Source organism: Sordaria macrospora, chromosome 1 (assembly GCF_033870435.1).
Source record: "Sordaria macrospora chromosome 1, complete sequence".
NCBI classification, from domain to species: Eukaryota; Fungi; Ascomycota; class Sordariomycetes; order Sordariales; family Sordariaceae; genus Sordaria; species Sordaria macrospora.
The window spans coordinates 6,978,602-6,990,685 of record NC_089371.1 but is presented as its reverse complement, the minus strand read 5'-3'; the positions used below and the strand labels follow the sequence as shown (position 1 = coordinate 6,990,685).

Sequence of the window (12,084 nt, the reverse complement as noted above, 5' to 3'; positions counted from 1 at the left end):
AATCCGAGTCGGCTCTGAGACTCTGCGACGGGCGGATCCGAGGGTATTCCCGACACTTTGCTGTACGATGATGGACCGTCTGGCTCTGTCGAGGCCGGGCATGCGAAGTCAAAGTGATCGATCGTGGGGTGTAGAGAAAGGTCGGAGTCAACGTCGCGTTCAGGTTGTTGACTTTAATTTGAAATCGTGTAGGCAAGAACGGAATGAAGGAAGTGCAAGCGGCCGTCGTCAATTCAGCGCACCACTTCCGCACAACGCAAGAGGACAGCCCAGGGCATTTGCTGCTGTTACCGTACCAGGGGAACTACTATCGGGTACATGTGCCCACCGACGCCTCAGGCGCTGAGAAGCGGTACCCTTCTCCACTTCTTCTTTACGCACGGGGCTGTAACTTAACGGGATGGAACCAATCTTACAGCAATCAATACATCACAACCTCATGTCATCCATCACAGTTGTATGTCTCCTTTTTATTGGGCATCATTGGCATGTTTACTGGAGATAGCAGTTCCATCCCCAAGCCCAACAAGACCGATGAATGAGCGTGCAAAACTCGACGGTTGATCCCATTCTTCCCGTCTTATTTTATTTCTAGGGTCCTGCAGCTCAATGCTTGCCTATGCAGCACCTTGATGACCCACACATGCTACCATCCCACGGTCGGGAACTGCATGGTGACGGTTTCAACCCAGCAGCCCTTGATATCGAATTAGTCCAGATATTTCCTTCCAGAAGAACGAGTCTCATGAATCTGGCGAGTTTCAATCTGCGACCACCTACTTCGGGACAGACAAAGGCCTTGTCATCATCCAGAATAGAATTGTTTGGGCAATGCACCGGCCGCGCATTGCCGTCATCTCAATTCCAGTCCGAGAAACCCACTCAGTCACCCACTCATCCAACCTCGAAAAAGACAGACCAAAATGCAAGAAATCTCCGTACCCCCCGCTGTTCAACACAGCCCAGTCCATCCAGGTCATCAACCCTGGGCGTCGACTTGGCTCTCCAAGCCCAAGCAGAATAGGAGATGACTCTCTCTCACCAGCTCCGCTCTTTCCAATTGCAACGGTCTCCAGACAACCACGCTACCGACTTTTAAAATCTGACCCAATGATCTACCCATTTCCTGGCCGGTCCTGCCGTATCCGAATGCACTCCACAGCTTCACTGCAACTTAACGGCAACTCAAAGGTTCACACGCTCACGCAAAGTCGAGGAACTCCGTCACTGTCGATGTTCGTTTGGCCGTGGGTTGGCGGTTTGGGTACCAGTAAGGTAGCCAAGCCCACACGCTTGTCCTATTCGGGTTAGACTCTCACGCATCGCTCATCCTCCGAGGGAAGCCCAAGGGTCAGGTTCGCAGCTTGCAGCACTTTGCAGGTGCATGAATGTGCAGCGAACACACATCCTTCCACGCGCTTTCAAGCCGACGTCGAGATTCAACCAGCCAGTTGCTCTCACACAAGGTACTGCGGACCTACATTCGCAATTTCAACCACTCAAACATCTCATAAGCCCATCTGGTGAGACGATGGTTGATTCGCAACCAGAACCCCGAGGCTGCGACAAAAGGGGGCTTCCTTCGTTCAAACGCCTTCTACGCCTCTCGTCGCAAGGTGCCTGTGGTCGTGTTAGCCATGTTTACCGCCAGATTAACATCCCGTATACTGGATGGAATCCCCTTTCCATCTCGATTCCACATAGAGAATCACGGTTCATTGGGAAGCATTGACCTCCTGGACAATACTGATCGCCCAATCGATCCATATTCCAGGGATCTTTTTCTTTCATGGGACCGGCCAAGCTTCTTTTTCCAGTTCGACATTCGAAAAAATGCAAAGGCCCAGCATGGTAGTCCGCATCCTTGAAAAGGGGATGATGGATGGGGGTGTGGCTGCCTGCCCTTTTTCACTCATGAAACATCTCTGTAATGACGTTGTATGACAGAAGCAGAGGCCTGGCTTAGGTCTCACCCATATTGACAGATATCAGACCGGATGTAGTGCCAGAAGGAATTTGTCCCAAAAAGGGAGGTATCGTTCACGAGCCAATTGATTCATCGTCGCATGGCATTTTCCATCCAGATCTACCGCGGTTCACCGGTCCAACATCAGAACGTTTTATCATCATCGCTTTTGTTCCTTCAAAAAGACGATTACAGGTTACGACTCCAATCGAACATTCTTTGTTTGGCGCGCCCAACCAGCCGGGGCTCTCTCGCTGCGCGCATACAGTAGAAATTTCTATACGATCTTTCGAGATCCCATCATGAATCCAAAAATGGGCAAGTGGCCGACCAACACCCAACCGGCTGTCGCCGACCCCGGATATACACATGACTCGTACATCAACATTCCACCGCAAAAGCTGCGAAACACCTGAAAATGGAAAAGGCCCTAAAATTCCGGGGTACAGGGCGGAGAACCTAAAGTAACTGACAAAGGGCTCTACGAAAAAGGTACACTACAAAACTGCCACTTGACAAGAAATGACGACGCTACTGTAAGGGGCAGAGTGCTTGCAGGTTCGGGTGTGTGTCAGCCTCCCATATCCAATTTAATATCTGAGAATACCACTTTGCGTATGTAGTAATGGAGATATGGGTGGTACGTACCTCCACTTCCATATGTATATATCTTACACAGGTATGTACGCCAGGGAACTGCCTAACATGCTATCTCGCAACAGCAGAGCAACGCTGTAACCACTTTGCCAAAGTGACTAACCCGTTACTTCAAAAAGTTGATTGACATGCTGCTATATACGTTAGGTAGGTAGATCGGATTTCGAGAAAAGGTCAAATCAATAAACAATTGCCTTCTGGTACGTCTGTGATAAAAAATTATGTGTAGAAAACTTAAGTGGTGAACTTTCCATATTCATGCAACCACTCTCACCGCGCGCATAAACAACTACCCTGACGGACCTTGCTTTTCACGCATGGCGGCTCTTTCAAACTCCAGGCGGTTTCCTGGTACAGAATAGATGGATGATCCACTGCATTTGCTGGCACGAACACCCTGATAATCTCAGACGAACGCGACATATCCCTCCCGTAGATAGTGTAGATGGGCCGTCTTGCCACACACAGCTGCCTGACTCAAGTCCCGTCGCGAAGCATGAAATTGTCCCCTTAACCGAAAAGAAGGCAGAACAGTGGCATACGTATAGAGCCTCCAGAAGCCCTTTTCATTTCAAGACGTAGATGGATTGCAGCGTAATATTGTACGACATGTTTGTCTTGATTTCTGATTGGGAATCAACCTGGAGAAGTAACGTTGTAGGCGTAAACGCACAAATGGGTATATAGGGGTACATTTTGTGGCACTCTGATATCCAAGAACAGGTAGTCACTTTGGCGGAGTGGTTAACGCGTTGCCCTGCTATTTCACGATAGCATGTCAGGCAATTCCCTCGGGAGCACAGGTTCGAATCCTGTAGGTGACGTACATTTTTGGCCTTTTTTCCCCCCTTTAAACTGGGCGGTTTGCTCTATTTATGTGTAAGTCATATCGACGATCGTTGTGCTTTTTTTGGGTTTTTCTGATGCTTTTCGCTGCGTGTTCTGTTTTTTTGTTGGCTGTTCTCTTTTGCCGGTTAACAGTGGGGATGTTGTCACCGTGTATTGCACTGAGTAGGTAGTTCCTTCTGTTTGCAATCCTTAGTTTCAAATCACCCGACGGCAACCAACATCGCTCCTTCCTCAATTGAACAAAGCCAGCCAGTCACTCCACCGGCGCTGGATACTCCAGTCCAGTCAGGAACTTGGAAAAACACCACTCACGCAATTTCCACTGATGGTTGGTTTGTTCTAGTCGAATTACACATCCAATTTTGGTATAATGCCCCTGAGGGCGTCGCTCAACATGACTTAACCATACTAATTACAAAGAAATAATCACCTTTTACGTTCTCATAACTTGATCGTGATATTATACACGTCCAACACAACCGCCACAGCCGTCACAACACCCATATATCCAACCAATATTCCCACCGTCGCCACCCGGCCGACATCCAGCGTTGGCACCGTCATATTGACCAGTCCCGTCAACAAGTTCGCCAGCAAGAAAACAGCCAATCCGTTTCGGTTATACGCCCTCAGGACCTTACTCGTCGCTGTGTCGTAGAGCTCCTTCTCGGTCTTGGCGTCTTGAGCGCTGTAGAAGGAAGGAAAAAGGAGCGCATCCACAAGGTAGAAGGCGAGAAGCAGGACAGCGTTGGAGGCGGCCACCCAGAGCATGTATGGCAGGTTGGCCATGCGGCGGGACACGGTCAAGCCGAAGCCGTAATTGTAATCGGTCGCGAAGAAGTAGAGAGCTGTCCAGACGAGGGACCAGGCGGCCATGTTCAGCAGGAGAGACCTGCGTTGAACGGCGCCGTTTGTCTTGCTATTGTTGCTGCTGCGGCTCACCAAGCTTCGAGGCAGAACGAGCATGCCGGTGTCTTGGCCAGCCAAAAAGATGGCCAGATAGCCAAAGAAGCTAAAGATGCCTTCCCTGTTCATGGACAAGAGATCGGTTCGTGGTCCAGTCAAGATGTAAGCCTTCAGCGAGGTGGTCTCCAAGAGAACCTGATACACCACACCCAAAAGAAGGGCCAGGCCAGCATATGAGGGAACGAACTTGAGCGCGGACTGGAACAGCGCCACGAAGGGCGGCAGGAATCCCAGGGTGAAAAAGAAGTTCCAGTGCACGCCGTACTCCGTCACATGCTCGGCGTAATCCAGCCCCTTGACGCTCAACAGGCGGATGAAGCCCAGCACGAGAAGCGGTAGGGAGTGGCGCAGCGACGTCTTGAGGCGAGTGCTCAGAGGGGTGGCCTTGCCCTCGGCACGCTCCTTGAGCAGCGGCCGCGAAGCGACGACGCCGGCCGAGAAGACGAAGGAGCCGACGCCCATGTCCATCAATGAAGTGCCCCATGTCTCGACCTTGGCGAAGCGACGGGGGAATAGACGAAAGTCAACGGCGAGAATGCAGATGCAGGTGACGATAAGCATGTTGCCGCGGTAGTTGGTCAAGAAGGGCTTGGTGGATAGGACCCCGAGGGGTTGCTCCGAGGAGCTCTTCTTGGACTGGGCATTGGGAGGAACCAGATGCTTCTTCCTTCGGGTATGGGCTGGGATGATGTAGACAAAGGCGGCGGTTGTAAGGAGAAGTAGGCTGAGGAGCAGGGGCGCGGAGGAGTATAGCGTCACTGAGAGCAGGAGAGCGCCGACATTGAGGAGGAAGTCGATGGCATAGCCTAGTGGTGTGTAGGGCCTGAAGAACGATTGTCGAGCTTGGAGGACAGACCAGACGAGTGAAACGACCTAGGAGATAGACAGAGATTAGCTCCTGTCATTCGAATTGTGACATGATGCTACGGACAGCAGCATCCCATTCCGATGCTCCCGGGGTTGTTGTTTCATACAGGTGCTACGGCGCAGACTTGTGCAATTTCAGAAACGGAACCTCCTGACAGGTTTGAGACAAATTCCTCTTTGAGCTGCTTATAGCTCTGGGCTGTTGTCGAGTTGGTAGCCATGGAGGGCGAAGGGTGAGCAGCCGTTCGACGTGCGCAGTAAGGTACCTAAGTTCGAGAATGACGGAAGGTGATGGGCGGTCGTGGGAGATGGGGAAGGGTGAAGCTCGACGGCTAGCGACACATTGCTCCGGGGAGTGATTGGCCTTTTCGAATTGGAACTGGTGGCGGAAACCAGAAGTTGTCAGAATGAGTAGTGATGATGCCCGGAGGAAAATGGGATCAAACAACAGCCTCGCGATGACAAGTTGCAAGTCCCGGCACCTGGTTTCAGCCTTCCAGAGTGTCCAGATCTGCGGGAAGGAAGCAACTGAGCTGCCGTTCTCCGACGATGTCAACCAATCATGGAGGGGAGCTTGAAGGTGCCAAGACCACTCTACGTCTGGGGTCACCCTACAGCGGCAGGAGCGCCCGGTCCTGTCCAGCTGTCCATCATTAATATGGAATCCTCCGTAAACACCAACTTCAACATCACCATCTTGGACATCACCAACACCAACTTCACATGCTCTCACATTCATCGTTCACAATCTCAACGCCTTTGTCTCACAATTCGGCTGGTTTGCCGAATGGAAGGCATCGATGGAGTTCAAAGCCCAACCTCGCTTCCCAACACTTTCTCCTCGGTTCCACATTCTGATGGCGCCTCCCCGTCTTTTCTTTGTTCGGTCGTGTCCCATTGCAGCAGTAATCTGAGAGATAGCTCGGCATGTTGCAACTGACATTTCACAGCTCAGAGTTTTCACACATCCTGGTGTCTTTGTTCAAAATCTGCCCGTAGGCGATATATCACCGAGGAGCTTTGTCTTGCAGGACTGCATCTGACTCAACGGCTTCCGTGAATTTTTTCTTTCAAAGCAGCTCCTTTCTTTGACCCCCCCGCCGTCAAGAAAGACAGACGTTGGCCGACAAAAGACAGAAAAGATGGTTCCGCCCGTTATCATTATCGTGCTCTTGCCAACGAACAACCAACAACCTCTTGGCTGATTTGCAGCAAACGCACTGAGACTCATATACTAAGGACTGTTACCTCGAACCATACCGGTTAGCCATCTCATTTGTGCCTCATTGGGATTACCAAAACCTCAAGACATCAAAGCCAGCTAGTCACTATGGAGACACAGACCAGAACACGACTGAAACTAGAGCCAGTGCGGACTGAAACATTGCGGTATGGATTGCCTGCAAGTACAATACCCGCTCCTCGTTCTCCGCGTCGTCGTCCGTCTATCTTCGAGCCACCACTGAAGCCCCATGGTCTCCCAAGTCCTCTCCATCTGATCACGCCAGGGCTGGACCAGGGGATGAGGCGGCACGAGCGAGCAATGTTGGACAGTTTTGACCAGCGAAGACCGTCTCAGGCTCGTAGAGACTCCGCCCAGCTGCTGCCTTCAATCCCCGAGCAAAGTCCACCATCACGAGAGCGCCCGTATAACGGCTGCTCACCGCCTCCCACCTTGGCAGCACGGACTCGCCATCACCTCCTTTACGGGGCCCCCGATTCACAACTTTCACCTGTTAGCACTCCTGCGAGTATGGGGCGCCGCCAGTCGATGCCCACGGGTTTGTCGTCGGCGTTACCAACGTCAATACCTTCAGCAGCGTTGCCATCACCGATTCGGGTCGTGCGTCAGCAGGATGGTATAGGTCGACAGAAGGCCCAGGAGATCTATGGACAGCATATCTTCCAAGGGTGTTTGGTGAAAGCAGTCGATCTCCGGAAATTCAGCGAGAGCTCAGCAAGCGGCGATAGTCCAGCTCCCCGAGAGCTGGCGATGGACAAGATGGGCCAGAAACTCAAATACAGTGCGATGGCATGGTCGCCGGACAAACCTAAAGGCCGTTCCTTTTTCAAGTACCTTGACCCTGCTGAGCTGAGAGGGAGCATTCCGACAGATGCCCCTGAGCCATCAGATGTATCCAGGCATGCGACAGATCACATGAGTCCGAGGAGAGCTTCTCTAAGTACCACCAAGGAGCGTCGTTTGGATAAGGAGCATCGTCGATTGTCCGCCCCAATATTATCAGCAGACCGATGGTGCGAAATGGCACTACCAGTTCGTAAGTGCCCTCATTCATGTCCTCTATCTGTAAAGTTACTAATCTCCTCGTAGACTATGAACTAGCACGCTATTTCTTCCCGCTCATCGCTCTATATTTGCATAGCAAGACCGTTGAACCTGGTGACATTTTGGAACTACCAATGCCTCACCCAAAGGCGTGGTACCAAACCTTCCGCTACGCTTGCACTGAGCAGGGAGAGTTAACCGATGCTATCAAGGAGAACATCACATACTTAGGAGGGAAGGCGTGAATGGAGGGAACTATCTCATTGTGCCTACCATAAATGTTTCGTCCAACGAGTGCTGGGCCACGGAATCGTCTAGGACAAAAGGAAAGCGGCTTGTTATCTTGCGCAATCGAAGCATTAATGCCATATGATCCCGGACGGGAACTGTGCAACCACACTTGCGGCTTTTGTCCTTGTACGTCTGTCTTTGTTTGTGAAAATTCAACCTTTGCGTTCCAGAAGCCGCTTTTATGAGCAGATAGGCGAGCTACGACCAACAGTCACTTTCCCATTATCATTCATCCCGCTCAACGGCCAACTGCACTCGAAGACGTCCACATGGACTATTGACTCTTTGTTGCGGGGCGTTGGTGGCATCTCATTCAACCCGACTTCCACTCTTACCTTTCGATCCAACTCCATTTTTCAGATGGTTGAGCTTTCGGAACATCAAAGGCGAAGCCATCGCTCGCTTGTTACCACCGCGACAGACGTGCACATGGTGCTCTCTCCGGATCTCCATGGTTTGACGAGTCTTGTCCTCCTGCCGAACGGGGGTTTTTGCTCCAGGAGCCTCATGACCGTGGAGAGACGTTGCCATGTCTTTGATACCCATCTCGTTCATGCACGCGGTGCATGGTCTCGACGATTTCCATCCGAGCCGTAAAGTACTGCCGCACGTTGTGGCCTAGAAGATAGGATCAAGAGGAACCTACAAACAACACATATGTTCCGGAGGAAGCCTCGTTTAGGGAAGCCACAAAAGAGTTCTCACCCAGTCACGGGCTTGTTTCATTGAGTTTCGCAGCTATGGAGCTCTACGATCACCGACCCGACTGTCTTCTGTGTTCTACAATTCCTTTCTGTTGCCTAGCTTGTGACATTTCTTCTAAAAAACCCTGCATCGCCCGCTGGTCATACTCACTTGATCCATCAGACAATCCAAGAACTGACAAGCCTTTCAAGCAGTCGAAGCGTACACCTGGCTACATGCCCATGGTTTATATCCTGTCTACATAGACCCAAGCAATGATTTCAAAGGTACCTTTCAGCGAGGTCATTTAACGTAAAGAGGACATAGCTGTCCTCCAAAGACTCGAGCTCTGGTCATCTTTTCGCATCTTCATCACTAGTATCATGACATCTTACACATTTCTCTCTGTAGTTGACAACCTAAGTTCACCTAGCCCGAGTTCGGGTTGGGCTTAGAAGGTGGGATCCCTTTTGTTTCCGTTCGCAGCCCTACTTTGCCATTGTCTGTTGAGTCCTAAAAGTTTCTAATGGGAATATGGCTTTTGATCCCTTCTGACAGTCGCACTGCAGCGAACCGTACCCAAGATTTACGATGGATTAACCATATAAGTAGTATCAACATCTTTAATCCTGTGTTTTCTTTCTGTACACTGCTCAACAAGTGGCCTAAAGGTGTCGTGCCGGCGCAAGCCAGCCATGCGTAGCCACAGGCGACAAGTATCCTTTCTGTCTGCGGCGGTTCCCGTGTCTTTTCCAGTTTTCAAGCTCGTTTCACTCGACTTCTTGTGGACACTTCTTCTGAGTTTGTTCGAACAGCATCCTTTCCCCCCAGCATGTTTCTAGGCTACAAGCTGGGTTTCAAGCAGGCTGCTTGACCAATACCTACTTCTATCTTTGCTTATGGGGTCTGCCTATTCATGAGTGCGGCAGTGTTGCTAGTCTCCTTTCCCAGAGCAAAGTACGCATGATAGCAGTGGCTAGTAATTGCAAGAAAACCACAACCTGGGCCTAGATAACCAACATCGGGCATTCGTTCAACTTCCAGCTCGTTTGAACTTCCTCCGCCTCCAGGGTGCTGCATCCTTTTACTGCCTCTCATATCCACCTAGTTTCTTGATAACATACCTTCCTGCCGCCAATCTTCCGCCTGCTCACCGAGACTGAAATAGCATGACTTCTTGGCTGGCACTGATTTCCCAGATTTATTTTCCGTTGCTCCCTATCGCATATCGTAATCAGCATCTCGATGAATCTCCGTTCACCTACAACCACACCCACGAGACACAGCCTGGTCGAATATCCACCTGCACGACTACGCCGACACTGATCCATCATCGAGATTGTGCTCTTCATATGGTTGCGACCCTAGTGTAGAGCAAAAACACGAAAAACCCGAGGATGATCGTCCTGAACATTGCCTCATGAGGCTTTCCGAAAAAAGATTCCTCTCACCTTGCCCAGCAAGCCGCAAGTTATGGGCTCCCCAGCAACTCGATCTTCAGGCCAGGTCCCGGAAGCTTCAAATCGCTAATCTTTACCCTATCCCGATCGTTCGAGACGAGAGCAGAAAAAAAAAAACCACACAGTATCCATGACTTTCCTTGAATTTGTTTTTGTCAAGTTCTGTGAGCAAAATCTGTACAGTGCACGAACATGTGTTCCCCACTTCCGTTGGCGGAGCGTTTTCATTCAGTTTCTTGTCAACGACGTCGACAAAGCTAAGACCCACCCAGCTCAAACCCACCATCTCCACACTACACAATCCACACAGTTTACAAAGATCTGGCAAACTGATAACCCAGAACCAACACTATCGACGGCAACGCAAGGTCAAGGGCAGCACGTAAGTCCACGTACAGCGCATGCTAATTTCCGGGTGGATGGAGTACACGCTGGGGCCTGTCTCGACTCAGGACAGATCAGGACATCTTGATGGAGTTGTCGAAACTAGTTGATTCTGACGAAGTCCTCTTTCCACGGTCCTGCTGAAAACAGTATCTCCCAGTGAGCCTTCCACGCTAGAACACCCAGGAACCATCAGGGAGAGAAGAGCTACCTACCGTATTCGATGAGCAAATGAAGGCCATGACAGCACATGTAGATGTTCCTCTTTGACCGAGCTTCACTCCCGTGTCTTCCCGCCGCCCTTCGTCTACGCTCAGAGGCCTTGTTACTTGTTGAAGAAACGTCACCGGAGACATAGCCTGACAACAAGCAGGCTCTCCCCCCACACAATCCACATCAACCACCAAACCACTTCCTTAACAGGCTACCTACCGACACACGCCATCCCACGTCAACAAGGTCCAGGCCTGTTTGGCAGAGTAACTATCGGGGAGGGATGTAATTCAAGGGTCTTCCCCCTTCAGCCCTTTTTGACGTGGTCCCCTGAACCTAGAAAGCTCTAGTGTTGGACACTGTTGGATACCTACTGATAGTCCTCCGTTTTCCATCCTGAAATATGGGACGCAGTAATGGTCCGTCTTTACTCATCTCCGGTTTTCTTGCCGTTTTCTGATTTGGCGTTATACCACATCATCACCCTGTGAAGTAAAAATACCTAAACTGCGGCGTTCAAAGAGGAAATAACGCAGCTCTTGTGTTTGTTTTTAAACTAGCCAGAACTGAAGATATCTCTTCCTTACCTCTAGTAACCCCCAGCCCCTACCTCACACTACCATCACACTACTGCGTTGCTACTGCGTATGCCACAGTTTTCCCAAAACACCGGGACCTAACTTAGGCCATCCTTGTCCACAAAACTGCTACTGCTACGATACTACACAAGTCCCATACCTGCACACACAGTAAAGGTACTACACTACTACCTAAGTGGCATGTTGCCAACCTTACGTAAAGATGCCTTCCAGGTTGTTTTTCGGAATTCAAAACTTCATGATCATGGAGTCCAGTTGCAGTTGTTGAAGCTGGAAATGCAAGCTTGTGTTTCAACGTAGACAAGTTCGGAGACTTTGCTAGCGTTTTGTACGTATTGTGATGGGGAAAGCACGTGCAACACATAACGACAACAACAACAACAACAACACATAACCAAGAGATGGCCAGATGTAGGTATACGTACCTCTACCTACATACCTTGGAACCAACAGAGCTCACATATGTTTTGCACAACTGTATCGAGATGAGATAGGACCCGGGTTTGCTCCGGATTTAGAGCTGGAGATAGATGAGGATATGTGCCGAGGATGATGATCACTTACCAAGACGTAAATAGTTAGGTCTCCGCTTGATGGCCGAAATGAGTGTATGGATGTTTGTTTATAGCCTAGACTACACTACTGTACTCGTTTCGAACATCTATATTGGGTTAATGGGCTTGACCAAATCAAAGGCAGAAAACAACGGTTATGGTTCGAGACTACCTACCTTATCCTGACATCCAGGTAGATGTTGCTCCATGTCGTCAGGTGCCTAGCCAAGATTTACAAGCATTCAGGACCATAGAGGTAGCTAACTTACTATAGCACGCTCTTTTCTTTTTGTTTCTTCTGTCAGTT

At 50.2% G+C, this 12,084-nt stretch overlaps 2 protein-coding genes and 1 non-coding gene across 3 annotated transcripts; 2 read left to right on the top strand and 1 right to left on the bottom strand.

Moving 5' to 3' along the window:
• The first annotated feature begins 3,349 nt into the window (after positions 1-3,349).
• SMAC4_13115 lies at positions 3,350-3,447 on the top strand. The gene is given in 2 exon segments: positions 3,350-3,386; positions 3,404-3,447. It is a non-coding gene; the product is annotated as a tRNA-Ser (tRNA).
• Positions 3,448-3,815: 368 nt separating this feature from the next.
• On the bottom strand, positions 3,816-5,780 carry SMAC4_00191 (uncharacterized protein). Its single transcript, XM_003351602.2, has 2 exons — positions 5,413-5,780; positions 3,816-5,311 (listed from the first exon to the last, which is right to left on the bottom strand). The coding sequence occupies exons 1-2, from the start codon at positions 5,524-5,526 to the stop codon at positions 3,914-3,916; spliced, it is 1,512 nt and encodes a 503-aa protein (XP_003351650.1). The 5' UTR covers positions 5,527-5,780; the 3' UTR covers positions 3,816-3,913.
• A 176-nt stretch (positions 5,781-5,956) lies between these two features.
• On the top strand, positions 5,957-7,906 carry SMAC4_12119 (uncharacterized protein). The gene is made up of 2 exons (XM_003351601.2): positions 5,957-7,584; positions 7,620-7,906. Exons 1-2 carry the CDS (start codon positions 6,636-6,638, stop codon positions 7,835-7,837), a joined length of 1,167 nt encoding a protein of 388 aa, XP_003351649.1. The 5' UTR covers positions 5,957-6,635; the 3' UTR covers positions 7,838-7,906.
• Positions 7,907-12,084: the final 4,178 nt, after the last annotated feature.

Coding starts and splice junctions, on each gene's coding strand:
- SMAC4_00191 (XM_003351602.2), bottom strand. CDS start 5,526: ATGGCTACCAACTCGACAACAGCCCAGAGCTATAAGCAGCTCAAAGAG. Junction 5,312..5,412: donor AAGTCTGCGCCGTAGCACCT/GTATGAAACAAC, acceptor TCTATCTCCTAG/GTCGTTTCACTCGTCTGGTC.
- SMAC4_12119 (XM_003351601.2), top strand. CDS start 6,636: ATGGAGACACAGACCAGAACACGACTGAAACTAGAGCCAGTGCGGACT. Junction 7,585..7,619: donor CGAAATGGCACTACCAGTTC/GTAAGTGCCCTC, acceptor CTATCTGTAAAG/TTACTAATCTCCTCGTAGAC.